General features: G+C 46.2%; 6 protein-coding genes across 6 annotated transcripts; 2 read left to right on the top strand and 4 right to left on the bottom strand.

Annotated features, from left to right (window-relative positions):
* Positions 1–682: 682 nt before the first annotated feature.
* Positions 683–2,737, bottom strand: K444DRAFT_539875 (uncharacterized protein; the record flags this gene model as incomplete). Its single annotated transcript, XM_024875667.1, has 2 exons — positions 683–2,135; positions 2,181–2,737. 2 exons carry the CDS (start codon positions 2,735–2,737, stop codon positions 683–685), a joined length of 2,010 nt encoding a protein of 669 aa, XP_024730947.1.
* A 3,872-nt stretch (positions 2,738–6,609) lies between these two features.
* K444DRAFT_598432 (putative NADPH-dependent FMN/FAD containing oxidoreductase) lies at positions 6,610–9,038 on the bottom strand. Its single transcript, XM_024878532.1, has 4 exons — positions 8,865–9,038; positions 8,637–8,812; positions 8,485–8,583; positions 6,610–8,380 (listed from the first exon to the last, which is right to left on the bottom strand). The coding sequence occupies exons 1-4, from the start codon at positions 9,021–9,023 to the stop codon at positions 6,766–6,768; spliced, it is 2,049 nt and encodes a 682-aa protein (XP_024730946.1). The 5' UTR covers positions 9,024–9,038; the 3' UTR covers positions 6,610–6,765.
* Positions 9,039–10,012: 974 nt separating this feature from the next.
* On the top strand, positions 10,013–11,378 carry K444DRAFT_634824 (RNA-binding domain-containing protein; the record flags this gene model as incomplete). The annotated part of the gene is made up of 4 exons (XM_024883798.1): positions 10,013–10,230; positions 10,440–10,743; positions 10,795–11,013; positions 11,064–11,378. 4 exons carry the CDS (start codon positions 10,013–10,015, stop codon positions 11,376–11,378), a joined length of 1,056 nt encoding a protein of 351 aa, XP_024730945.1.
* An 818-nt stretch (positions 11,379–12,196) lies between these two features.
* Positions 12,197–13,691, top strand: K444DRAFT_634823 (ArfGap-domain-containing protein; the record flags this gene model as incomplete). The annotated part of the gene is made up of 4 exons (XM_024883797.1): positions 12,197–12,244; positions 12,338–12,606; positions 12,653–13,226; positions 13,344–13,691. 4 exons carry the CDS (start codon positions 12,197–12,199, stop codon positions 13,689–13,691), a joined length of 1,239 nt encoding a protein of 412 aa, XP_024730944.1.
* A 1,014-nt stretch (positions 13,692–14,705) lies between these two features.
* On the bottom strand, positions 14,706–16,546 carry K444DRAFT_540360 (uncharacterized protein; the record flags this gene model as incomplete). Its single annotated transcript, XM_024875708.1, has 2 exons — positions 14,706–15,837; positions 15,882–16,546. Coding segments are annotated over 2 exons (1,797 nt in total), but the record flags the coding sequence as incomplete, so codon positions are not given.
* Positions 16,547–19,563: 3,017 nt separating this feature from the next.
* On the bottom strand, positions 19,564–21,513 carry K444DRAFT_618499 (FabD/lysophospholipase-like protein). Its single transcript, XM_024881332.1, has one exon. The coding sequence runs from the start codon at positions 21,307–21,309 to the stop codon at positions 19,630–19,632; it is 1,680 nt and encodes a 559-aa protein (XP_024730942.1). The 5' UTR covers positions 21,310–21,513; the 3' UTR covers positions 19,564–19,629.
* Positions 21,514–25,292: the final 3,779 nt, after the last annotated feature.

Raw genomic sequence — 25,292 nt, 5'->3', positions numbered from 1 at the left:
GATCTACTTTTCGGGATCTAAACCCCACCCCCTCTGCCATTCACCCGGATTAAGCGAGTCAGCAGGGAGCCGAGGCCATTGCTGCTTTAGGAAGCTAGTGTCGCTGGCTCAGAGCACCAACCATTCGCATCCACATTCGTACATGCCTGGACTGCAGGTGAGACTTGGATGCTTAAGAGTAGTAATAAGGTAAGCTGTGTTGTTCATTCGTCTATGTACGGATCGGTCAGTCAAACGCAGGGTATATAAATAAGATCTTCCACATGTTCTGTTCACATGATCCTCCATGCCAACACTCCTCATTCAAGATGCCATATGCAATTAAGTAAGCGCCCCGAGACCCCAACAGCCATGCTAGGTAGGTGCCCAGCTCTAGAGGTCTAGAATCTTCAATCGTAATCAGTTGAATGACTTGATCCAAAAATGCCCACAAGATGCGCCGTGAACTGCGCCAATGCTAAATCCAATCGAGGAGGAAATGAGATGCCAATACACAAATGAGATAGATCAAAAATGGTGTATCGTCGCGAGACCCTGGTTATATGAGATATCCAGCCGCCATGTTGTGAGTATAAATACCCAGAGTCCGTTGATGTATCGTGGTGACCGTTATATATCGTTTCCCTGACGGCCTAAAATGGGGCTCCCTCATCCACTGCGTCGTTGTTCCCGATAGGTCCACTTATTCCGCCACAACTTCCAACGCCTCGTCTTGCTTTGGCTCCAAATCGGGCCATGAAACTGGAGCCAATGGCGCAAACCTCGCTTTCTGCACCGTCTCCAGCTTCTTCCTCTCCACCTCCTCGACAATGTTCCACCTTCTTCGTAGCCTCTCCCTCCTCTCTTGGAAGACCTTGACAAAGCCATCTTCCTCAACCCCAAAAGTCTCTTCCAACGCTTCCAGCTCGACATTCTGCTTGTCCGCCAGCTTGTCAAGTTCTTCCTCCTGTCGAACAAGAAGTTGTTCCATCTGCTTGGCCTGCTTATCTCGCATAACGTTGATCTTGCTCTGATGAAGGCGTTCCATGTCGTCGCGGATATTGTACTGTTGGCAGAGTTCCCTCAAATCTCTCTCGGTGACTACTCTGGATGGATTATCCCCGCTGGCACTGCGGCCCAGGCCATCACAGTAAGCTTCCATGTGTCTCAAACGAATCTTCACACTTCTCTCTGCTTGCTTTAGAGTAGCCCGAAGTTCCATCTCAGCACCAACTTGTCGATCTTCGAGGTGCGTTGCGGTCTTGATATGCCGTTCCTTCATCTTGGTCTGAAGCTCACCATACCGATCGAGAATGTCGAGTTTGGCTTGGCCGTGTCTGGTCCACATAATCCACTTCATCTTCCTCTCAAATGCAGCGAAGCGATCGCGTTCGTTGATCTGTTGGGCTCGAAGATCATTCAACTCGCCACTTGAAGCAGTCCGCTTCTCTGCTTCAATTTTCTCTGCAGCCTCTAACTTCTCAGCTTCGTCTCTGGCAGCTTTCTCGGCCTCTTCCTCAGCAATCCTGGCTTCTTCTTCAAGGCGTCGGCGCTCGAGTTCTTCTTCCCCATTGCAGTAATTCGGACATCCAACAACTGGATCCCAAACTGCTCCGCATATATAACAGAACTGTGCTTTGCAGCGGCAAGTGATATGGCTGCAGCCTTGCGTCAACTCAACTAGAGTCCTACATTTGTAGCAGCGGCGCCACCCAGACCTCTCTCCCATCTGAAGCACAGCATCCAATTCCCAATCTGCGGGACAATCTTGACCGAAAGCGTGTGCAGCGCGCTTGCAGGTCGAACAAGCCTTGGATCTGCACTTGCGGCAGACGACTTCGAAGGGATGTTTTGGATCTATCTTGCCTCGTCTTGGAATGAATTCACCACACGCAGGATTGGGGCAGAAAATTCGTGATTCCCATGGTGTGCTGAACTGTAATACGCTCTCCATAAAAGCATGCTGTTCGTCCTTTGTCAAGACGGACCTGATCACTGTCCCAGGTATAGCTCTCGAGCAGCATCGTGGGGGCATTTTCGATTCATCGTTCGCAGATTGAGTGATGAGGATTTGAAGGCAGTTGTCGCAGTAATTATGAGTGCAAGGAAGAGTGTGCAGAGCTTTGCTGAAGTCGTCTCGACAGCATATACAAGAGCTATCAAGTTAGCTCTCATCTGATAATTGAGATACAGCAACTCACTTCGAATCATCCTGATTTGTCTTGCTCCTCCGTAATCTGAACTTTGACTTGATCCCATTCTTGACACTGACATAAGATCGCCTTGTGGAGACCGAGAATAACGAAGGAGCAGGTTCCGCAGGCATGGGCGGTGGCACAACACCTGATTTCATCGCCTCTTGCGCTTCATGCTGTGCGAGGTATTTCTCGTACTCCGTGAACGATAGGCTCCTCATAGAAATCGGCCGCTTCCTCGTATGCAACAGCGTCGAATTATCCAGCTGTTCATTCGAGGATCTTGATGTCATACCCGTTGACACACTTCCTTGCGACCCAGACGACGAAGTTCTCGCATGGTGCGAAGGCTCCGTCAGCGCAGACTCGCACCTCAAGTTGTGCTTCTCATGCTGGCCGTTCTCAGTCGGCGGTCTCGATATCGTTATGCCCAGCTTCTCAGCCTCCTGCGCGAGGTTCTCATCGAACAGAGCCTCGGTCTGGCCCTCCTCCAGCTGTAACACCTCGCAGAAATAATCTGCGTCATTGTACTCGGCGGGCACTGCGCCGTCGGCGTTCTGCATGTCGGCCAGAGAACGTTTTCGTGGTATCGGGGCCATCATGAGGCTGTACCAAGGCCGCGCAGTGGGGTTTGGTCTGGTGAGGTGATATCGACATCCGAACGAGGGGGTCACTGAGCGGGGTCCATCGACGCGCAAGGATCAGGGACGAGGGCACGACAGATGGAGATAGAAGCGGTGAGCGAGTGATATAGATGGGGCAAGCGAAGGCGACGGTGATGATTGTCTCGCTCAGTGCTGGCAGCGTGCCATGGTGTTTTTCCTATGCTCAGCTGGCCTGGCCTGGACGAGGACGACCTGCGGTGTTTGATCGCATTAGTTTTTTGGTGGACGAGAGCTGGCGCTGCCGCTAGTTCTAAGCAGCGCCAGCGGCGCCAGCAGCGCCCGAACCTCTCCACGTGCGTGCCACCTCGGCAGTGTGATTGCTCTGTACAGTGGATCGCCGAGCGGGAAAGGGAGATCTTCTGCCCCCGGCGGATCGAGAGAGATATGCTTGATTGAGTTTCTGGTTCTGAGGGGAGGGGCAGTCGTTGGTTCCGATGATGATAGTTTGCCAACGGCCCGAATAAATTAAGCTCGATAGTCGATAGCCTCTTGGAATGTCGCTAGGAGGATATTTAGATTGCTCCCGTGCCGTCGTCCCCCCCCAGCCGCCATCTGACCTCGGGCTAGATACTTAGTAGGTACTGTAGTGTAGGCTTTCATACTACGCCTCGGCTTGCGTCGAGGAGGTTGGTGCTTCGTTATTCGCAAGGTCTGCACTGTTACATATCTCCTTGTGCAGGCTTCCCATGACTTGGGACGTCTGATTTCAACGGCTTCCGGCTTGAAAAGGTCGAAGCCTCCTCCTTACATGCTTCTCGAAGCAGTATCTCAAACCTCAACCAAAGGGAACGCATGGTTCCGCTCAGACTCTCCACGCATCTTCCCTCCACGAACAGACAGTGCGAACAATGTCATCATTAGCAAGATCTCGAGGAACCCGAGGGGGAGGAAGATCGACGCAACACTAGATGTATCCAATGATAGTGTGTCCTATTTTCGCGGGTGAGGACACGGCATTCCTAGTGTCTTGGCTGAGGGTCCTTGAACCCCGAAAGCCCCTGGAAGGCATGGGGAAAGGAGATTTTTTCGACGCCATGAAGCCACAACCGTTCGCTTGGACCGTGATGTGACGACTCTCAAACCATGCAAGGCACGCGGTTTTCCGTGAGATCCTGACATTTGGAAGTCGGAACGCGCAAAGGATATGCCTGTGGTGTTCGTGGGGTCTCATCGGCTCGGCAGTTCAGGACATCGGAAGACAATGCCATGAGAGAATTCAGCCAGCTTTGGCTGTGGCTCGAAGACTTCGGGAAATAGAAATGTGTCCTTCACCATCTTTCTAAGTTTTAGAAAAGGAAAGCTAGTTCCTACAGGGGCCCAACTTGATAGGTGTAGAAACACTCCGCAGGATATAAAGTGAGCAAACAAGCCTTACGAGTTCCCAGGGTCCCTCTCCCTTTCCCAAGAACGAGACGAGGGATGCTAGCCGATTGACGGTTCCAGGATCTGAATCGATCTTGCATCTATTTAATGTCCGAGAGATTATTCAGAGGGTGGCTTACAAACACTGGATTAACTGCGGAGATCTGATGCTAGCTAATGCCAGGGGGATGATTCAGCACCAAGCAGCTTCAACTTCCTCTGAATTGTCGACAGCCTTAAGACTAGTTCCCACTTCCTTAATAAGCCCGGTCATACTAGGGAATAATTCTACTATCCAAGTGGGTTATTATAAGCATAATCAGTTAATAATATCTCACATGGCGATGCAATCACGTGTCGTTCCGGAAGGCCCCTTTTCCAAGACGCGGTCTCGAAGTCTTGTATGACCATAGTTGCTGAACTGAAAGAGAGCAAATAGTGTGAATCACATACACTCTCACTCTATTTTTCTCTTTCTCCTGCCCGTGAATTTTCGTTGCACAACGCACTTAATCTTCTAAAGATTAGATGGTTAAAATTCTATTTTGCAGCATTTTATCCCATCAATATTCGTTACAGGGCATATCTAATTCGTCCAAATACTAGATAGCTAAAATAAATTTCATCACATCAAAACCCTTTTCATCTCATCTATATTTGTTGCACAACATACTTTTCAGACGAGTCGGCAATTACTTTTCATCCCATCAATAATTCGTTTTTATGTGAACTTCATCAGTGAAAAGTAAACCCACATAGACAAGCAACGAAAGCCCACAATATTTGATTCACTTGCAATTTCAAATCTCTTAACATTCTTCTCTTTTTAGGTGAATCAGCAGGAAGCGCTTTCATCCTGTTGCACATCGCGTCAATGTCCGAGATCGGCCTGGTAAGTTTTTACATTGAGCCTATCTCTGATATCTCAGACAAAGGTCAGAAACCCCTCCCCCCTCCCCCGCCTTTTCTTCTGCTTTCCAATTGGATTAGCAGGTCGGCCTCGCTGTTTATTTCACATCGCTTCCATGTCCCAAAAAGTTGTGGTACATTGAAGTTTTCCTCGCCGTGGAGAGTAAATCTTCAAAGATGATTTGTGTTGCATAACGCATCAATCTCTGAGCCAGACTTGGTAAGAGCATGCGGCATTGCTCGTCGTACACGTGATTTACCCCACTAACCCCACTAAAATCGCGATTTTTCAGTCCACACTTCAATATAATTCCCAAAATAATTAAAGTATTAGATTTATTAAGGCTTTATTATATAGTAGTTATACCCTTGCTATTAATTACATCTTCTAGCTTATAAGTAAGCCTCTCCGTCAAATATTACTATTCTATTAGATTAACTTTACTTTATAGCTTTTATAAGACCTCCTTTATATTCTTAATTAAAATAGAAATAATTTCCAACTTTATAATCTTATTTTTTATTTATTACTAGACCTTCTCAATTAGATTTAAATTAGGAGAAAAGGGAGACTAATTAAACTTATGTAATTTATATAACTTTTGAAATAATTTTATTATATTTTTATAAATAAAAACTTCTTCTTTTACTTTATTATTAGGAAATTAAACCAAGAAAAAATAATAGGATTAAGGATTTAATTTAAGTAAGCTATATTATAAAACCCCTTTTTCCCTGGCTTTTTTATTAAGAAAATAAATAAGAACTTTTAATTTTAGCTAATTATTTCCTAAATTATTATACTTATTTTACTATTCCTATATAAAGATTATATATAATATAGGTAATACTTCTTATCCGGCTAATATATAACCCAAATTCTCTCTCTCTAGTAAGGCTTATAATCTTCCTAATTTGGCTATAGCTTTTCTCTTACTAGTAAAGTAAGTAAATAATAGTAGAAACGGAAGTTCTCTAGTTCTTATTGAGTTAGTAACCCTTAAGAAAGGACGGAGAGAGGATATTTGAGATTTCTGGGTCTGAGTCTGAGTCTTCTATTATTATATAATAATTAAAGAAGAAAAATGGTAGTTTGTGGCAAAAGAAGTAGTGAAGTGTGGGTTTTAGTGATGGGTAGTCACGTGTTCGCTTAGGTGTACGACGAGCAATGCCGCATGCTCTTACAATGAAGTTGAGACCAACAAGATTGGGACTGAGGTAGGGACTGAATATCGGAGTAAATAATTTGCTGAATTCGACAATATCCTTCTACCTTGCTGTGAGAGGAAGGAAAGTTGAAGGGTATGAAAGCAGCTCATCGTGATTTGAGGTAAGAGGTGTTGATCATATATCAATTAGGTCTGAAATCTGTGGGGAAGTAGAATGGCACTTCAGTTTGGAGAAGGGTGGGGGAACATAGAAGAGCTCTGGCGACTGTCTTTTCTTTTTTCAGAGGGGTGAATCAGTTTGTAGATGGTGGGGACAAAGAGTGGAAAAGGGGTAAACGGAGGTTTGAACTATTTCGCAGAATGTCATTGCTGCAATGCATTTGCTCCTGCTAATAATTTCGTTTATGCGTATCCCGTTGCCCTTCCCCCACCACGCTGCCACCACAAGCCAAGCATCTCCCAGAGTTGTGTACCTTTCCCAACAATCTACCACGTCTCCTGGATATAACCTCCCAATTTCGACAGCCGCTCGAAGACCGTCTCCATCTCCTCCCGACTCTTCTTCGGCTCTGGACAGTGTTGCGTGCAAACATCAATCAACGCCTCCTTGACCGCCTTTGGCATCTTGCCCGAGCTGCCACAAACATAGATAATCGCACCCTGTGTCCGGATCAGGTGCTCAATTAGCTTACCATTCTGCCGAATGATGTCCTGGACATAGATCTTCTCCTCCTGGTCCCGCGAGAAAGCTGTGAAGACTTCTACCTGAAGACCACGGTATTGCCACTCGTTCGAGTAGAAGAAGTCGGCATCCTTGTTGCGGCCTCCATAGAAGAGGTATGACTTGCCTACCGATTTCTTGCTTTCAAGGTGTAGATGCTCTCGATCCCATACCAATGCTCTGCAAGGCGCGAGACCTGTTCCAGGCGCAATGAGGATGAGAGGGTTCTTTGGAAACAACCTTGCCTTTTCGTAGAACTTCTCGGAGACGGTGAACTTGACGTGCAGGTCAGTACCTATGGGGAGCGAGGCGAGGTAGCGCGAGCAGAGACCTTGGCGGACTTTCTTGAGGACGGTGCGGTATTTGACGAGAGCGACGATAATTTGGAATTGGATGAAGCGACGATCTTCCATATATTCTGATAGCTTACCAGCGCTGGCAATGCTGTATGCTCGGCCGCGGATTACTGGGAAGTAGTTCGTGGCCCATTTCCAGGGGATCTTGACGCTGGGGAAATCTTGGAGGACCTCGAGGATACTGCGACGCGGGCGAGTGGTGTAGTCATAGAATTCGTCGGTGAAGGCTGGGTTACAGAACTCGAGGAGGCGTTCTTTGTGTGTGTGGTCATTGGTGTGGTGAGCGAGCAGCTCAAAGAAGTGCCGTTTGGGGATAGCAGTGATGTCAAGATTGTGGGTTAGGAGCTGTCTCAAGGTCGTACGTGGGAGTGGGTAGAGGCCAGGCGCCATTGGGACAAGATATTCATCCAGGTAGTAGTTGGGCCACTCTGGCTGGACCCGCAGGGGCTTGTCTGCAATGCCATTCCAGCCCTGCAGATCGATCAAGGCCTGGACGTCTTCAGGGAAGTTCTTCGGGAAAATCGTACATGTTTCGCCAGGTTCGTAGGTAAAGTCGGCGGACATGATGAAGGTGAGCTCTCGAACATCTTGCCAGTGTGTATCGGGCGTGATACGGCGGTTCCCAACAAGTTCGACTTCTGATGGGTCGGGGAACGGGAGCTGATCCTCAGGAGGGAAGTTGGATTCGCGAGGCTGGTCCAGGCCAGGGAGATGATCTTTGATTTGCTCGCAGGGAGTTGGAGGTTCACGCTCGACGGGAGGTTCGTAAACCATCAAGGCTCTTGGCTCTGCGCCAGGTGCTTGGTTGTCAGAGGCCTGGGGTTGGTGGAGACCCATTTTGGAAAGCTTCTGTATGCTTTCTGAAGTCGTGCTGGATGGTACAAGCTCTTCCAGAATCTCGAGCGTAATTTTGGGAGGCAAGAGTACGTCAGAAGGGATGGGAGTCACTCCTTCCGGCAAAGGATACGAAGAAAGAAGGTGCTTCCCAAGGTCAACAGACCATGATAAGAAAGTTCCATCGATTCTGCGAGAAAAATTATTAACAATGTCCTGTGTGGTTTCGGCTATTGAGGCTAAAGCGTCGAAACCGCCTCACATTGAAATGAGTGATGTCTTTGAAGTACTAACCCTTCTGGATGCTGCTCGTCTCCCTCACCACGAGGATAGATTTCTTTGGCTCCTAATTGTTCAAGTCTTTTATGCAGTTTACGTGCTGAGAAGTTGTATCTGAACTTGCATTAGCTACAGTGAACAGGCCTGCAGAGTTTCAAAATGCGTACTTTGGATAGGAACTGTCACCAAGACCGAATGTGGTGAAAGACACGTGATTGAGGCACCCAGGAGGCAAACGCTTCCTCAGAAGACTCTTCCAGAATTTCTGCGCATTCTTTGGGAACTCCCCTTGCCCCGTAGTCGAAATTACGAATACGACGACTGTGTGTTTTAGGAGTGTATTCTGACTATATAAGCCATGAACGATCCTGGGTTAGGGAGATGAGATGACCTACAATTTCGACGAGATCCATCTCGCTGACCCTGGTCACGAAATGCAAGCGCTCTGTAACGCGGCCCAGCTCCTCGGCCGCATCTTGACTGTTGCCAGTCTCTGAGCCATATAGGATGAGGGCATTTCTATCATGTCGCTGGCCTTTGGGGGAATCTGTCATAATGTGCAGCCTGAGATGGGAGAGTGGGATATTTGGTGGCAAGGAAGACGGATTTGATAGCATCTTTTCCAGGTCACGGGACCAGCATGAACAACAGGTCTGCAAATCTCCGAGGACAGTCCTGCGGAAACATTTCTTTACGAAAACAATTGGCTATGATTGATTGAAGTTTGCAACCCAGAACCCGGGCCCCGGTGTGTATGCTATGATCGACGACCACGGTATTGGCCCCTGAAATCATCACAAGGCCAGCCCAGGGGCCACAGCCTCGCGGCGAGTGACTCCTTTCTTCACTGATTCCAGAAGGCTCTGACGTGCAGCGGCCAGCCGGAACAAGGCGAACAAGCTGCTGTTCCGCTGCCTAGCGCTTCCCATCCAATGCAAGTTGGGATTGCATGGGCGGCGGCTCTGCAGGGCAAGCCAGGAGGCAGGCAGGAGCAAACGCTGGGCGAGACGACACACTGGCTTTGGGGGCGCGGGGGTAGGGGGAGATTTGGGGGCGGAATTTACAGTGTTTCCCTTGGCAAATATCTCAACGATTAGACAATTTAATTTCATAAAAGGAAGCCATTGGCTTCAACCAATCGTTGTCTTGCTAATATATACTAAACATCACCCTTTCGCACTCCCCTTTTCCCCAGAAGTAAATAGCAAAAATGCGGCTGCCCATTCTGCCTGCCCACTGGCCGGGCCACGCCGTCCATTTCAGGTAAGCGCGGCCATCTCGCTTACCAGGGTCGCGGCTGTGGAATTTTATATTTCGCAAATGCGCGACCTCCCTCCCTTTTCCTTCCCCGACTTCACACAACCACAAGATCAGATCAAGTTCATCAAACACCACCCCCAATCAACCCAAACAAGTCACCTAGGGCACCAAGCTACCCTTACGCAACTCCCCCATTTGTTCAAGAGTCAACACACTCAGCGAACGTCGACAATCTCCTATCCACACTCAAGTTCTCAGTAAACAACCACCACCGCACATCACCATGTCTACCGTCGTGGAGAAAGTTTCTGATGCCATCAACGACGTTACTGCCGCTCTTGGCAACACTACCATTTCCGACAAGGCTGCCGACTCTGCCACCGCTGACAAGAATGACGCCGTTCTGGCCAGCGCTGCTGAGGGTCGCAGACTCTACATCGGAAACCTCGCGTACGCGACGACCGAGGGGGAGTTGACCACTTTCTTCAAGGGATACCTCGTGTAAGCATCTCACCTTTTCATTTCCTGGCACTTTGGGTTGGCACCTTGATGGGTTCAATCGTGACTCCTTTCCAGAAATGGAAGGAGCCACAGTGGCAACTTCCAATTCTTCAACTTTTGAACAGCCCTGGGCTGGAGTCACAGCGGAATTCAAAACCTGCTTTTGGAAATTTCGATCTCGGATCAGCTGTTAACAAAACCTCCCACAGTGAATCCACCTCTATCCCAAAGAACCCACGCACCGACCGCCCTGTTGGATATGCCTTCGTCGATCTCTCCACTCCAAGCGAGGCTGAGCGTGCCATTGCTGAACTCTCCGGTAAGGAGATTCTTGATCGCAAGGTTTCTGTTCAGCTTGCGCGCAAGCCTGAGCCAGCTGGCGAGAAGGGTGAAGGTGCTACAAGCGGAGGTGAGGGTGTTTCTGGAGGCGAAGGCGGTCGTCGTAGACCATCGGGCCGTGGACGTGGCCGAGGACGTGGTCGTGGAGGACGAGGTGGCCGTGCCGCTCGTGGTGTAAGTCTGCGAAGCCCTGAACAACACAGCTGAATTCTAATCTGTCAATAGTCCCGCGGTGAGGAGGGTGCAGAGGTCCCGACTTCGGAGGCCCTCCCCTTGACCGAAACCACCAACCAAACCGCTACCGAGACCAAGGACAAGGAGGCAAAGCCTGCAGCCAACCGTGTTCCACGTGAGCGACGTGAGCGTGGTCCCCCTGCCGATGGCATTCCATCCAAGAACAAGGTCATGGTTGCAAACCTTCCGTATGATCTCTCTGAGGAGAAGGTGCGGCTTCCAAGACTCTCATACTCTTTCACTGCTAATCCATTTTACAGCTCAAGGAACTCTTTGCTGCTTATGAGCCATCCTCTGCCAAGATCGCCCTTCGCCCTATCCCTCGTTTCATGGTTAAGAAGCTCCAGGCTCGCAACGAACCCCGCAAGGGCCGTGGCTTCGGTTTCGTTACCCTTGCCTCTGAGGAGCAACAACAAAAGGCCGTCGCTGAGATGAATGGAAAGGAGATCGAGGGCCGTGAGATCGCTGTCAAGGTCGCTATTGACAGCCCCGACAAGACCGATGAGGATGCCAACGCCCCTGCTGCTGAGGGTACTGAGGCTACCAACGGTACCACTGAGACTGTCGCCGTCTAAGCAGTCTGTGTATTACATTGTACGATGGAGGTGCTACATTCGCCGACAAGGAGCATTGCTTTATTTGCTTTTGGACCGTTGCTCGGCGCCTTGTGGAGGCACTGCGGGAGGAAGCTGGTCCAATCCGACTTCTATGACTTTCCTTTTTATGGTGGAACATGTGTGCACCATCGTGGGTGGATCGTTGCTGGCGTCTTTTTAGAATTGTGGTCTCGAGGCTCACTTCTTCTCGACAACTTGACTTTCCTTCTTGCGTGGAGTTCATAGTTCTCGATGACTCTTCAAAAACAATGTCTTATTACCATTTCTTTCTCATTCTTCTCAGGGCTGTACACTAGATTTCTCTGCTGACGTGCTCTCGGGAAGGGAAGGAATGGAAAAGCTATCCAGTGATACCATGGTGCATTGATAATTGAGTTGGCATCTGAGGTGTGTTTCTAAGTTTCACTTCGACCATAAAATGAGACCACTGCCAGAGAAATGCTTGAATCTGCCCGTTCGACTCGGTATCCATACATAGAATTCTTCAGGAATGCAAATAGTAGTCGTGTGACCTCGAATAGAGGAACGCAGCCTTGCACATGGACCCCATGCTACTGCATCGTCATTGGGCCGTTGCGCTCGGCTGAAACCCACACCCCTTTGTCACTACCCGTAAATATCGAGCAGCCGCCAAGTTACCCGCCAAACATTTCATAACGACACTTCTCTCTTACAACGTCGAGATACGGTACCTTCCTTGTGGATGCCAATGCGATCGGAGGGAAGACATTGAAGTAAAGACTTTGTGCGCGTATTCGCACAAGGAGTGAGGCAAGATGGCCAGCAAGGCGATGTGGGAGGTGGATCCGGAGACTCGATCAAAGGTACCTTTCCCCCTTCCTCTCCCCAATTTCGCTCTGCCAACCCCCATAAACCATACAAAGAAATAGATGACGGGAAGTTAACCTCCCCCACAGCTCCTCGAGATCCAAAAAACCAACCAAAACGACCGGTGCTGCGACTGCGGGGCCCCCTCTCCGCAATGGGCGTCCCCGAAATTCGGGATCTTTATATGCCTCAGTTGTGCGGGGGTACATAGGGGATTGGGTGTGCATATCAGTTTTGTGCGGAGTATCACGATGGATGCGTTTAAGGCTGTTGAGATTCAGCGGATGAAGGAGGGGGGGAATAGTGTTTGGAAGGGCTTTTTTGGGGAGGCGGAGGGGAATCAGATGGCTGGGATAACGTAAGCTTTTGTTTTACTTTCTATTTCATATTTGAAGGAACTGAAGAAATTGGGTGGGGAGGAGTGACAAATGGGACTGGGGAAGATCGAGAAGAGAGTTGTTGACAGTGGACCTGCACAGCTGGGACGACGCAACAATCGCAGAACGCTACTCCGGCGAGGTAGGCGAAGAATACAAAGAGCGTCTAACCGCCAAAGTCGAAGGAAGAGAATACGTACCGGGCAGCAAACCACCGCCATCCTCAACCACCTCCCGCTCCCAAACGCCCCGTTCCCAAACCCCCATCTCCACTCGTCAAGCGAGCACCTCCACCCCCTCTGCCTCCGCTTCCCTCCCACCAGGCTCCAAAGCCAAAGTCGACGACAAATACTTCGCCGGCCTGGGCGCCGCGAACGCGAGCCGTCCAGACGACCTACCTCCTTCTCAAGGCGGAAAATACGCCGGTTTTGGAAGCCAGCCAGCGGAAGCGCCGAAGCGGGATGCTGCGTTACCGGGCTTCGATGATCTGCAGAAGGATCCGGTGGCTGCGTTGAGCAAGGGGTTTGGATGGTTTACGAATACCGTGGGCAAGACGGCGAAGCAGGTTAATGAGGGCTGGGTGCAGCCTACTGCTACTAAGGTATGCTGCTTCCCCTCCCTTTTCCATTCCCTCCCCACCTTACTCATTCACGCTGCCCCTCCCCCTTCCACCATTCCTGCTTAAAACGTAGAAGAGAAGGGGCTGACGCCCTCCCAGTTAGCAGAAACAGACCTCGCAGCCCAAGCCCGCCTCACAGCCGCGAGCGTCGCTCGCGGCGCGCAAACAGGTGCGAAGAGCGCAGCAGACGGCTTTAACCGGTTCGTCGAAGGCACGGCGTCGAATTCATCTGGATCGGGGGGTGGTGGCGCCTATAGAGATGTGCCGATCGATGAGAGCAAGAAGGATTTTTGGGACAGCTTTGCGGAGGCCGGAGCCGCGAGACAGCAGGGGATGGGAGGGGGGAGGCCGAGCGCGGTGGGGACGAGCGCTATTAAGAAGAATACGGGGGGAGGGATGGGTGGGCCGATGGCGGGGAAGAAGGATGATGAGTGGGATAAGTGGTAGCGTGGTTTGAGGAGGAAGGGAGAGGTGAAGTGTGTATGAGTATGAGTATTAGACTTGAGCATGAAGTGGTTAGAGGGAAGCACATTGAGCTCTGTTGATATCGAATCAAATCGAATATTACAAGAAGCATGTTTCCACTTTGAAAGCGGAAGTGCAGATGGCGCTAGCTTTTAGACACACTCAGCCTCCTCTTCCATTCCGTCCCAATTCGTAAATAAAAATAATCCTATCTTCTAACACCCCCATTTGCAAATCGCTAATATCGATGCTGTCGTTGATCTCGCTATCCATGAACCTGCTGTGAATCCTGTATCTTCCCCTTCCATACGCAACAAGGCCCCTTGCGTCTGAAACGAAAGATACAGTTAACAGACATCAAACTTCTAGCTATCCCAATCAAAATCAGATGTAACTTCGAACATTACCACTCCCTCCACTCCCCCCACTACTCCCCTCTCCACCTCCGCCTCCGCCTCCATCAAACTGTGCATTAGCATCAAATCCCTCACTTCCCAGATACGGTCCTCCACCATACCCGCCGAATACCCTCCCAGCACCATGTCCCATCTGCCCTTCCATGACATCTCCCTCCCCCTCCTGTCCCCCCATCAACATCCCTTCACCTCCCTGGCTGTCAGGGAAGAAAAAGTGCTGCCACGGATCATCGTAATGTCCATGAACCTGCCCGATCTTACTAAATCTCGAAATGGCGGTGTCTTGATCTAAAGGGTTCGCAGCTTCGGAGCTCTGGTTGTAGTCCGGGAAGCTATAGTTTTGGGGTTGAGGGGACGGTTGCCAGGCCATTGGTGGTTGGGGTTGGGATGTTTCGTAGTTGGAGAAGTTTGACTGGTGCTGTGTTTGAGTTTGTTGTTGTTGTTGTTGTTGAGTTTGCGTTTGTTGGTGGGACTGAGCTTGGTGAGAAGAAGGAGCAGGAGGAAGCGAAAGTGGTTGGCTGGGGGGAGAAAGGGCGGCGTTGAAGCGTCGCCAGTTGTAACCTGGTGGGACGGGGGCTTGGGTCGGCATGTCGAACACACTCCACCTTATCATTGGTGCCACGAGTCGGATCAGGGAATCGAAGATCTCCCACGCTTTTCGAGCGGATACAGATTGCTCCGCCATCATTGCTAGCCAATTTATCCCCTTTTTAGCGTCGTCGAGGATATATGCTGCTTCGTTCGGGACGTGCGTGACTTTGAACGCCATCTCCAACATTAACACTGATAAGGCTTCGCAGATGTAGTGTAACGTGTTCCACCACGGTGTAATAGCGTACAGTTTCTGTGGGCTGGACGCGGACCAGGAGAGTAGGGAGATCATTTTGCGTGCTGAGCGGATACAAGTTTCGACTGCTTCTTGATTGAAATCTATTGAGTTCTCGGATTGGTTTTTCATCCTGCCTTCGAAACGGCAAAGACAAGGGCGGAAGAGGATCATTCTGCTAGAGAAGAATTGCATCGCTAGCCCCATGCGACTTAAGATGCTAGGGTCGTCCCAATCCGGGGCCGTCCAGGTATCTTCGAAGGTGATGTCGAAGTCAGTGGTTAGTTTGTCGCGCCAGGTTAGGAGACGCCGATCGATGCGGCGGATTGTTTCTTGGACGTCGGTCCAGCGTTCTTTGATGGTGGCGGCGCAGTAGAGTTGGGTTACGATTTCGTGCGAAAGGATGCCGAGTTGGATGCGGTAGATGAAGTAGGTTGACGGCGTCAACGGCAGGGGGAAGATGGGGAAGGTGTAGGCTAGAGGTTGGGAGACGCCGGTTGGCATTTGGTAGGTTGCGGAAGGACGGGCTGGAAGATTAGCATATTGTAAACCCAGCAAGTGCGTGCTCTTACCTTTGGGGCTTTTTGAGGTTCGTCGGCTAGATGATCCAGATTGTTGACCTTGTTTTGGCTTTTCGTAGAGGGATTGGCCGGGTTGGAAGTCGTCCTCGTCTATGTTGAGGGGTAATGGAGTGCTGATATCGCGATCTGATATGCAGCTTGGGCGTCCTGTGAGCTCATTCAAGGAGCATTCTAATGAGTATAGAGACCACCAAAGTCGAACTCGGTGTTCTTTTTCTACATCGGAGAGGTCTTGTGCTTCACTTCGGACATGTAAGCCAAGAGTTAAGCCGTATCTGATCGCAAGACCACAAAATGTCCAAGCCCTGTTACAAATTAGCCATTGTTGTTGATATAAGAGTCAACCCACCTATTTAACCTGCAAGTGGTGATGAAATAGAGACATAGTAAACCCAGTGCAGAGGTAGTAGATATTCGTGCATCTTGATAGAGCAACCCCTGATCGAGAAACAACGTTTTCGCTCTTGCGCAGTAGATCAGATGATCTTGATGACTCCCTCGGTCTGGATCTTTTGTAAGATCAAAGTAAACAGAACTGATAGCGAAGACAGTATTGGCCATCGCAAGCCAGATAGAATCCTCAATCCCTAAATTATCCGAGCCCTTGGTGAACTGGTGATACTTAGACATGAAGACTGCTTTGTCTAGTATAGGCAAGGTGTTATGGACGTGATCGAAATAGGACTGAATTAGCCTCTCGGCATCCTTTGTTTCAGGCCATTCGTAAGGATCGATGTTGCTGGTGTCAACGTATTCCACGTCTGCATCTTCGGTGTGATATGATGCTAGAGTGAAACCCGTGTCATGCCTTCCAAGAGTGGTTTCTTGATGGCTGGTTTGGCTACATTCTTCAGCGGTTCTCTTTGCCCATGCCACTGAAGATGCCTTGCCAATATGCCCTGTCGCTCGATTGTCGTCTTGATCGATATCTACGTTGATAACATCCAAGGAGCCAGTAGATCCAACTTCTGCGTCGGCAAAGGACTCGTCACTGTCTTGTTCTTCTGTCTCCATCGAAGCTTGCTTAGATGTCGGAAGACGGGCCTCTTTCTGGTCTAGACTCATAGGATTCGGTGTCTGGGAATTTTTAGGATGGGACTTGGGATTGACTTAGGCACTGACCATTGCTAGAACTTCATCTATTGCCGCTCTCATGTCATCTGTAGACAGATGGGTATCGAGACGGATGCGCCGTAATGCTTCCGTAACTTCGGTGTTGTGCTGGTATAGGACATCAGTCTCCTTACTCAGTTTTGACATTTGCCTGTCATTCGTCAGCTTCTTGATTTTGAAGACGAATGTTGACCCGACTTTCGGTCCCTGACGCGCTTTCCATCTCCGTAAACGCAATCTACCCCAGCACCGCGGCATCTGGAACATGGCTGCTCCCCTGTACAGCCTGCCTTTGCTTTTCGACAGTAATCACAGGCGTGTGGTGTTCTCCCTTTCTTGAAGATTTTCTGCGGGTCTGCAGATTGTGGGGTCTTCAGAGCTGGAATCGCAACCTTTCCTGGCGGTGCTTGTGTTGAAATAGAAAGTTGCTGCTGAGCTCGGGGAGAATCTTGCGCCTGGCCGTGGAAGGCGGACCTCTGAGGTTGCTGGGATTGCTCCGCGTTGCCTGCGAACGTTGGACTCGATTGAGATTGGTAATTGATAGGGGGGAAGCCCCGGACTTGGGGTGGTTCACGTGAAGATGTGGCCTCGTACCGTGGACGCTTCCCTCTGGAACGCTTCTCCTGCTTAGACATTGGAGCTTGTGCGAATTGAGGCAATTAGGCGCGGGGGGTGCACTTAACCAGGTGGTAGGGACTGCGAGATTGTCCTCCGTGTACTTGGACAATCCGCAGTAATGGAACCTGGTTATCGTCGAGACCGCCTGTGAAGGTCTAGGAATCTCGCGGTGGTGATGGAGATGGGCGGCGTGGGTCTCAAACAAGCAAGCATCTGAAATATTTGTGCGCAGTGACGTTCCCATTCCTATTCGCGAGCTTGAGAGGATAGCCAGGGCAACATGCAGGCTCGTGGGGACTTGGAATAGCAATGTAGAGCAGAAAACAGCGTCATGCGGGAGTCAGTCCACAATGGCGATTCCTGGATGGCCAGAGCAGCTCGAGGTGTAGGAGCAGCGAGACATGACCGTGGAAGGACAAGGAGAAGCTCTCTCTGTACCGGATTGTGAAGCATGCCAAACCATCTTTGCCATTGCGACCACCAGTGCGAGCCACAGGCAGATGTCGTCACTGGGCCGGATGTAAGATCCGGTGGTGGGAAGAGCGAATAAAAGAGCCACGCGCACCGGCACCTTGCCGGGCCAGGATCGATGATGGCATATATCAGGACCAGGATTCTGGCCGGCGGGTACTTGTAGGCGGGCAGCGTGAGGGAGAGTCTGGGAGACAAACAGAATGCTGCTGAGCAAGTCGGATGGGGGAGCGGGTATGGGAAGCTCTCACTTGAGGCAGAAAGTGCTCTGGTGCCTCTTTTCGCGCGCCCGTGTCACTCGAGATGGCGAAGCGATGTTGTGAAGCAGCTCAGCCCAGCACACCTCTTTTGACTTTGCCATGGGCCTCTGGCGCAAACAACGGAGGCATCACCGGTCCAATGGGATGCTCTGTTTCGATGTCAGGGGGGGGTTGGAGTCCATTTTGGTGCGCACGGCTTGGAATTTCCAAGACATGCGTTTTTGTCCCTTGAACCACACACTCACCATCCATCTGTTCCGTGACTCTACATGAGCCCATTACTTCGTTCGCTGCACAGCAGGTGATGGACCCAGGCAGGCGGAACGTCCATTTGGCAGAGAGAAGCGAACCCTCGCCGACACAGTGGGCTCTGAGGGAGGCCGGAGCTCCATCTCCGCAAACAAAACCACGCCATCTCACAAAACGACCCATCACCAGCACGGCGAGAGAGCCGAGACCAGCTGAAATTCATCTCAGAAATTACAGTAATTCCAGGTTGGAGGACGATGAGCACGGCAACGCCACTGGGCCTAGACCGGCTGGACCTTGAGGATGCTAGGAGGACGCTGGGGTAGCCAGGACATAACTCTCCGGACCATTGTCTTGCGCTTTGCTGACAACGAATCCGCGCAGAGTATTCGGAGCTCTGTTCCTATAGCTTTGACCTTCCAATACTACTACGTTGCATTGCCCTCGTACAACTGCTTCATACAATCTATCGCCTTCCTCGAGAACACGCAGTTGCCGGCACCTCTCTGCGAACACAAGACGAACACAAGACGGTTGTCGACGATGGGGTGCAGCGGCTTCTGCACTTGCAGTCTCGAATTGATGATAATAAGGCTGGGCGGTGACGCTAAGAGATGGCTAGGATGGGATTCCCCCGATGAGCACCGTGGACTGGCTCATGAGCTTTTCGAACGGATGATGTGGTGCAATGAGATCGAACTTTGGTCTCCGCTAGACTCGGTCACCTTCAGAGACAATGCCTTTCAAGTGAATCGTGCCTCAAGAATGTTTGTTGCACAGTTGTATCAATGTTCGAGGTTAGTCTGGGACAATGAGATTGTCTAGGGTAACTTCGAGTTCGTCTCGGTCATAGTTTTAAGAGGGTGAATGATTGCTCTGAGCTGGTGGTTTTTGTTGCACATCGATTCAATGTTCCAAGTGGCTCTGGACAATGAGCTTGCCATCAATGTTCCATCTTGACCAGTTGTCAAGAGTGAACTTAAAGCTGAAAGATTCGTTGCATATCTGCGTTTGGATCCTTTTCACTGATGTTGAGCAAAGCTCGGATGAAAGCTTCCTGGTGTAGTGAATTCCTATTTAAAATGTTTCGTTGCATATCTGATTTTCACTGATGTTCTGTGAAGTGCAGATGAAAGCTTAAAATTTCAGACCAAAGGTTCCTTTTGATCCGATGAAAAAGTGCTAATCATCCAAAAGGATGCAATGAGAGATTCACGTCCTCTACTCTCACTCACTCCGGCATTCAAGCACAAGAGACTTGGTCGACATGTCTTTGTGGCAAGGACCTGAGTGAAGCTCATAGCTTTTAACCATGTATTAAACATATATCACTGTTTCATTTAAAAACATGTGCAAGAAAGCAACGATCCCCTCCCTTCTCCTGTTCTATTGCTTAAAGCAATACTTCCCAAAGCACGCCGCACAGTCCTCCGGCAACCTTTTCCCACTCCCCTCCATAATCGCACATCCAAGACAAGTAGCCCACTCCGCGCTATCATTTTGGCTCCCCACCGCCACTCCATTAGCAACCATACTCTCCGTCTGCGTCTCATTAATCTGCATCTGCGCCGTCTCGATCACGCCCCCGGCAGGCGTGAGCGGCGCATTAGGAATCCACACCACCGTCGCCGTACTGACATCTCCACAACCAAAGAACACCGGGCTATCGCTCATATTCTTCGCCACCAGCACATCCGGGGACGGAACAAACGGCATCCTGCTCAAGCCAGCAGCCGAGGCGGCGAGATAGGTATAATACAGTTCTGCGCCATCGGGATAAATGGCAGCGGTATCACCATCGTTGTCGTTTACAATGATTACAGAGACGTTTCGAGCTGGCTGTAGGAAGGGGAAGATAGGGTTCACCTGTCCTGATTCGCCGCCGTCTACCATGGCGAGGTTTTCCTGGGCTGAGACGAGAGGAGAGGAAGAGAGGTTGTAGAAGGGGTTCGGCCAGGTTGCAAATAAATCCGCTGCGGATGTGAATGTGACGTCTGGGATCTCGACGAGCAGGGCGAAGATGTCCTCCTTAAACTCCAATGTAAGTTCATCGACGGAAGAGGTAGAGTTCGAGGTAGCAGTCGAGGTACACAGATTCGCCAACAGCAGGTCTGGGGATCCAGCGGTGCCAATGGTAGGGTCATTGAGCAGGGTCGATGAGGTTCCGAGCACGAAACCGAGGTTGTCGTAGTTGGTTGTGCAGTTTGAAGAAACAGGAATTCCGTTGGAGAGGGATGTGCCTAGGTAGGCCGTGGGTGTGAAGGCTGCAACTTCAGGATCCCAGGTACCGAATTCATAAGGAGTGAACTCCCAGATTGAGCCGTTAGAGGGCGGGATGCAGGAGGTGCCGCTGAGGTCGACGTTCATGGCTGTGATGATTGGGTAGGGCATCTCGTTGTCGACGAAGCTTGAGAGACTGGTGATGGCGGACAGTGTGTTGCCGGCGCCATAGTTGGCTCCTGGAAGCAATTGCAAGGACAAGAGGCGGGACCAAGCATCTGCGACTGTTCCCTTGAACCCAGCCGCTTGCTTGAGGGCAATATCGGTATCGATATCAGCAAAGACTGCGGTGGCATTGCTTCCCTCAGGACTGAAGAGACCATTTGCAAAATTTGGCTTCCAGATCTCCATCAAGCTGCTGATGGTCGCAAAGTCATTTGCAATGATGGAAGACAACAACCAAGAGCCCCCTGACAAGGCAGAATGGTATGTCAAGCCTTGATAGAGACCGCTGGTGCTGACGTTGCTGTCCCGCCCATCGAATGCTCGGATGACACCAGCTCCAGCGAGCAATGCGCGGAATCCACCTCCACTGCTTGTGAGAGCTACTGCAGGCAGCTCACCAGAAGTGTCGAACCCGCAGTTGGTCTTGAGAAGCCAGTCGACCAAGGCCACATCAGCTTTCGCTTTTCGGGCTGTTCGGTAGGCTTCTTCTTCATCCGAAAGACCGGTTGCGGTTCGGACGAGAGAAGTTGAGGGGCATGGAGTTGAGATCGGTGCGTAGGTGGCAAATCCTCGCGAGACCAAAGCCGTGACGATCAGTGTCGTTGATGTGGGGAAACGCATATTGAAAAGGTGTGAGGTGTGATGAGATTGAAGTTGAAGTTGTTTGCTGCGTAAGAGAATCAAAGAGATGCTGATCGACTTGAAATAAAGTTCGGATTCGGAGATTATGGGTTGGATTCCCCTTCGCCTCTTCGCTTTGTTTACTTCACCGCAAGAAGGAAGCTATTCCGAAAAGCACAAATTATGACACAAGTTCAGTCAAAATAAGAGCAAAGAAAACGAAACAAAGACTTTTGATGCCAAGGAAAAATCACTGTCAAGGTTTACTCACCGAATATTTGTATCAATTGTCATTTACATCCCCGCCTTGTTCACTTCATTCGGCTGGTGCCGAAGGTTACGCAATTGTGGCAAGGGAATCCCAAGATCTCATCTCCGGAAATCCAATCAGATCCCCGCAGCCCGCGTGACGCACCCTTTCGAGAATACGAGTGCAGATATGAAAGTAGTAAAGAGGGGGAGCTGGAATCTTATGGCCGTTATCTCGCGGTCAGTTCTGAGTTTCCCCTTCCCAGTTTCGAGACCTCTCTTCCATCCCGTCGTCGAAAATACCAAGCTTTTCGGACCTTCCAGAAGCCTTCCACACTTGGAAACAGCCAGTCCACCAACATGAAACCTCCCGACGACCGCCCCATCGGAAGTCTTGTGTCTCAGACCTCTTCTCAAACCCCGCTCCGTGGTTCTACCGGCATCTGGTAGGCCGGAGCGGGTGGATTGCAAGGGGGGGACCGCAAAGCTATCGAATCGAAATCGAGGCTTATTCCTTGCGTATACATCTATCTCGCCGGACTAAGTCAATATTCCTCCCCCCAAAAAAACCATAGCGCAGCCAGGGTTACGGTATCAGAACGGCCGTGCCAGCCTTGTCACGCCACGTTTTATTTACGGAGTAGGGGGTGGGATACCCTAATTAGGTACTGGGAACCAAAAATCAATTAAAATCCGGTTCAGGGGGTGGGAGAGTAAAAAATGTCCAAAAGTGCACAGTTCAGAGAGAGGCTGGTGCACTCGATTTCTCAGCATAAATCAGCATCAGCTCCTCCTCCCTTCTCCACAAGAACGTCTCAATAACCTCGGGGCTTAGCCAAGAGCAGAAGAAGTCCCTCCCTCTCATCCTTCGCCTGTTTCTGCATTCCCGTTTGCCGAGTCAAATTGCCGAAAGTTCTTATCGTGCAACAATCTTTCTCTCCGAAATGTAAGTCATGCCGTTGATGTGCGACGCACCTTGCGGCAAGATCCTTAGATCTGAGAGGTCGCTCTATCTCAGGGAATTTGTACTGCTTTCGGCCAAGGACTCTGGAGCAAGTATTCGGTTTCGGCGACCAGCCGTCACGGTTTCGATTTTTTTCCCAGTCAAATGAGTCGTGCTGCCCCATCAATATGCGGAATACTGACGAGTGTTCGACTCTTGTCTGTGGGTCTTGATGGGAGATCCAGAGGGTTTACAGTCGGTCCGATCCAAAAGCGACAAAAAAAAATAAAAACCACTACAACACTAATTAATATAAATCGTATTAATTAAAACTATACTCTATACTCTAGAAATTAATTCTATATTCTCAAAATTATAATATCTTTATTATTAAGAAAGTTATAATACACGTAATTAAGTAAGCAAATATATTTATACTTTATATGATTTTTATTTTATTTTAGTTATTATATAACTACTTTCTTAAATTAATTATTCTTTTATAATTATATTAATATTTTAATAACTATAAATCCAATTAAATGCCCTTTTTAAATACTTCTAATAGCTACTTTTATAAGCCTTTAAAAGTATAAGTAAACTAATTTAATTTTTAATTTAATTATAATTCTTATTATAGTAAAAAAAAAGCTATAATTTAAATAATTATTAATAAATAATATAAGAAATTCTCTAATATAGAGAATAATTCTAATAATTCAAATATTAAATTAAGTAATAAAATAAAGCTTAAAGATTTAATACTTTTTGAATTTAATAAAAGCTTTTTATTAATAATAATAAAATAATAATTTTAAAGAAGTTTATAATTATATAATAAAATTAGAAACTTATAAAATAAAACAATAAGTTTCTTGTTTTATTTTCTTATTTTTATATTATAATATAAATATATTAAGACTATTTCTAGCTTTTAAAGGCTTATATAACTTTAAATTAATAAAGAAATTAGTAAAGCTATTAAGAATATAATAATAATAATAATAATAATATTATTATTATTATTATTATTATTATTATTATTATTATTATTATTATTATATATATAATTAAAGAATAAAAAATATTTAAGTTATAAAGTAATTTAATAAATTTAAAACCTTTATAATTATATTATTTTTAAATAAAAGAAGCTATAATTCAATATTATTAAAAAGCTAATTAATATTTTTAGAAATATATAATTAAAAGAGAAAAAACTTAAAAATAAAATTAATAAAATTAATAAACTATATTTAAATACTTTTATTAAAAACACTTATAAAAATAATAAAGCTTTAGATATATAAATAATTTATTAAAAAGTTCTTAATAATATAAATATTAAATTAGCTTAAATTAAAAAACTATATATTTTATATATAATTATTAACTTATATTTATTTTAGTAATATATTTAATAGCTTTTAGTAATTATTACTTTAATATAGAAATACTTTAATATTAAAGTTTTTATAAAAATATTCTTTATTATATTTTAATAAAATAGAAAGAAATTATATTTATATTACTTTTAGTTTTATTATAAAGTTTAGATTTAGAATTAGAATTATTAGAATTAATTTTAATATTTATTATAATTTAATTAAAAAGGCCTAAATTATTATTAATTTAATATTATTTAAATATAATTCAAATATATATTATATTAATATTTTAAAGCTATTAATTAGTTTAATATCTAGTACTTTTATTAATAATATAAAATTTAAACTTATTAGAAATATAGAAAATATTAATAATAATAAAGTAATTAAAGCTAATATTATTTTTTAGATTAAATTCAAATTATTTTAATAAATATTCGAATTTCTAATATTATTTACTAATAAATAAATAAATAACTAAAATAATAATATAAATATTATAATTTAACTTTTATAAAAAGCAAGAATTATAAATAAAGAATTTAAAAATAAAGCTTTATAATATAATATTTTAAAGTAAGAAAAAGTATTTAAAATATTATATTATAAATATTTAATATTTAATAAAAGTAATAAAATAAATTTCTGGCTTATTTATATTAATTAAGTTAAATAAAAATAAAATCTTTAAAGATATAATATAGAATTATATTTATTTAATTAATATTCTTATTATTATAAATTTAATAAAAAAATATAAATTTAATAAAAAATATAAATTTAATAAAAAATATAAATTTAATAAAAAAATAAATTAATAAAAAATATAAATTTAATAAAAAATATAATTTAATAAAAAATATAAATTTAATAAAAAATATAAATTAATAAAAAATATAAATTTAATAAAATATAAATTTAATAAAAAAATTTAATACTAAATTAAATTTAATTAATTTTTAGTTATTTTATTAAGGTTAATATTATTATTAATTTATTATAAAGCTTAGAATTAATTAGAATTAATAATTAAATATTTAAAGGCTTTAATATTAATTATAATTTATAAAAGTAATAAATATTTATATTTAATATATTATTAATTATAAAAAGTTAAAATATTCTTTTATTAAAAATTTAATAAGTTTTAAAATATACTTTTATTTATTATTTCAATATATAAAAAAAGAAAAAAAAGAAATTCATAAAAATATTAACTATTAATAGTATATTAAAAAAGTATTTAAGGGTATTTATTAAATATTTATAAATGTCCGGTTTTACTAGTTAATAGTATAATACTATTATATAGTTATAGCAATAACATGTATATAAGAGATTAGTAAGTGTATTATTCTAAAAATAGGAATTTAGCGGTATGTAATAGTATCTAGGGCGGCGTA

Source organism: Hyaloscypha bicolor (genome assembly GCF_002865645.1).
Source record: "Hyaloscypha bicolor E unplaced genomic scaffold K444scaffold_136, whole genome shotgun sequence".
In the NCBI taxonomy this organism is placed as follows: domain Eukaryota; kingdom Fungi; phylum Ascomycota; class Leotiomycetes; order Helotiales; family Hyaloscyphaceae; genus Hyaloscypha; species Hyaloscypha bicolor.
This window is presented reverse-complemented; position numbering and strand designations above follow the sequence as displayed.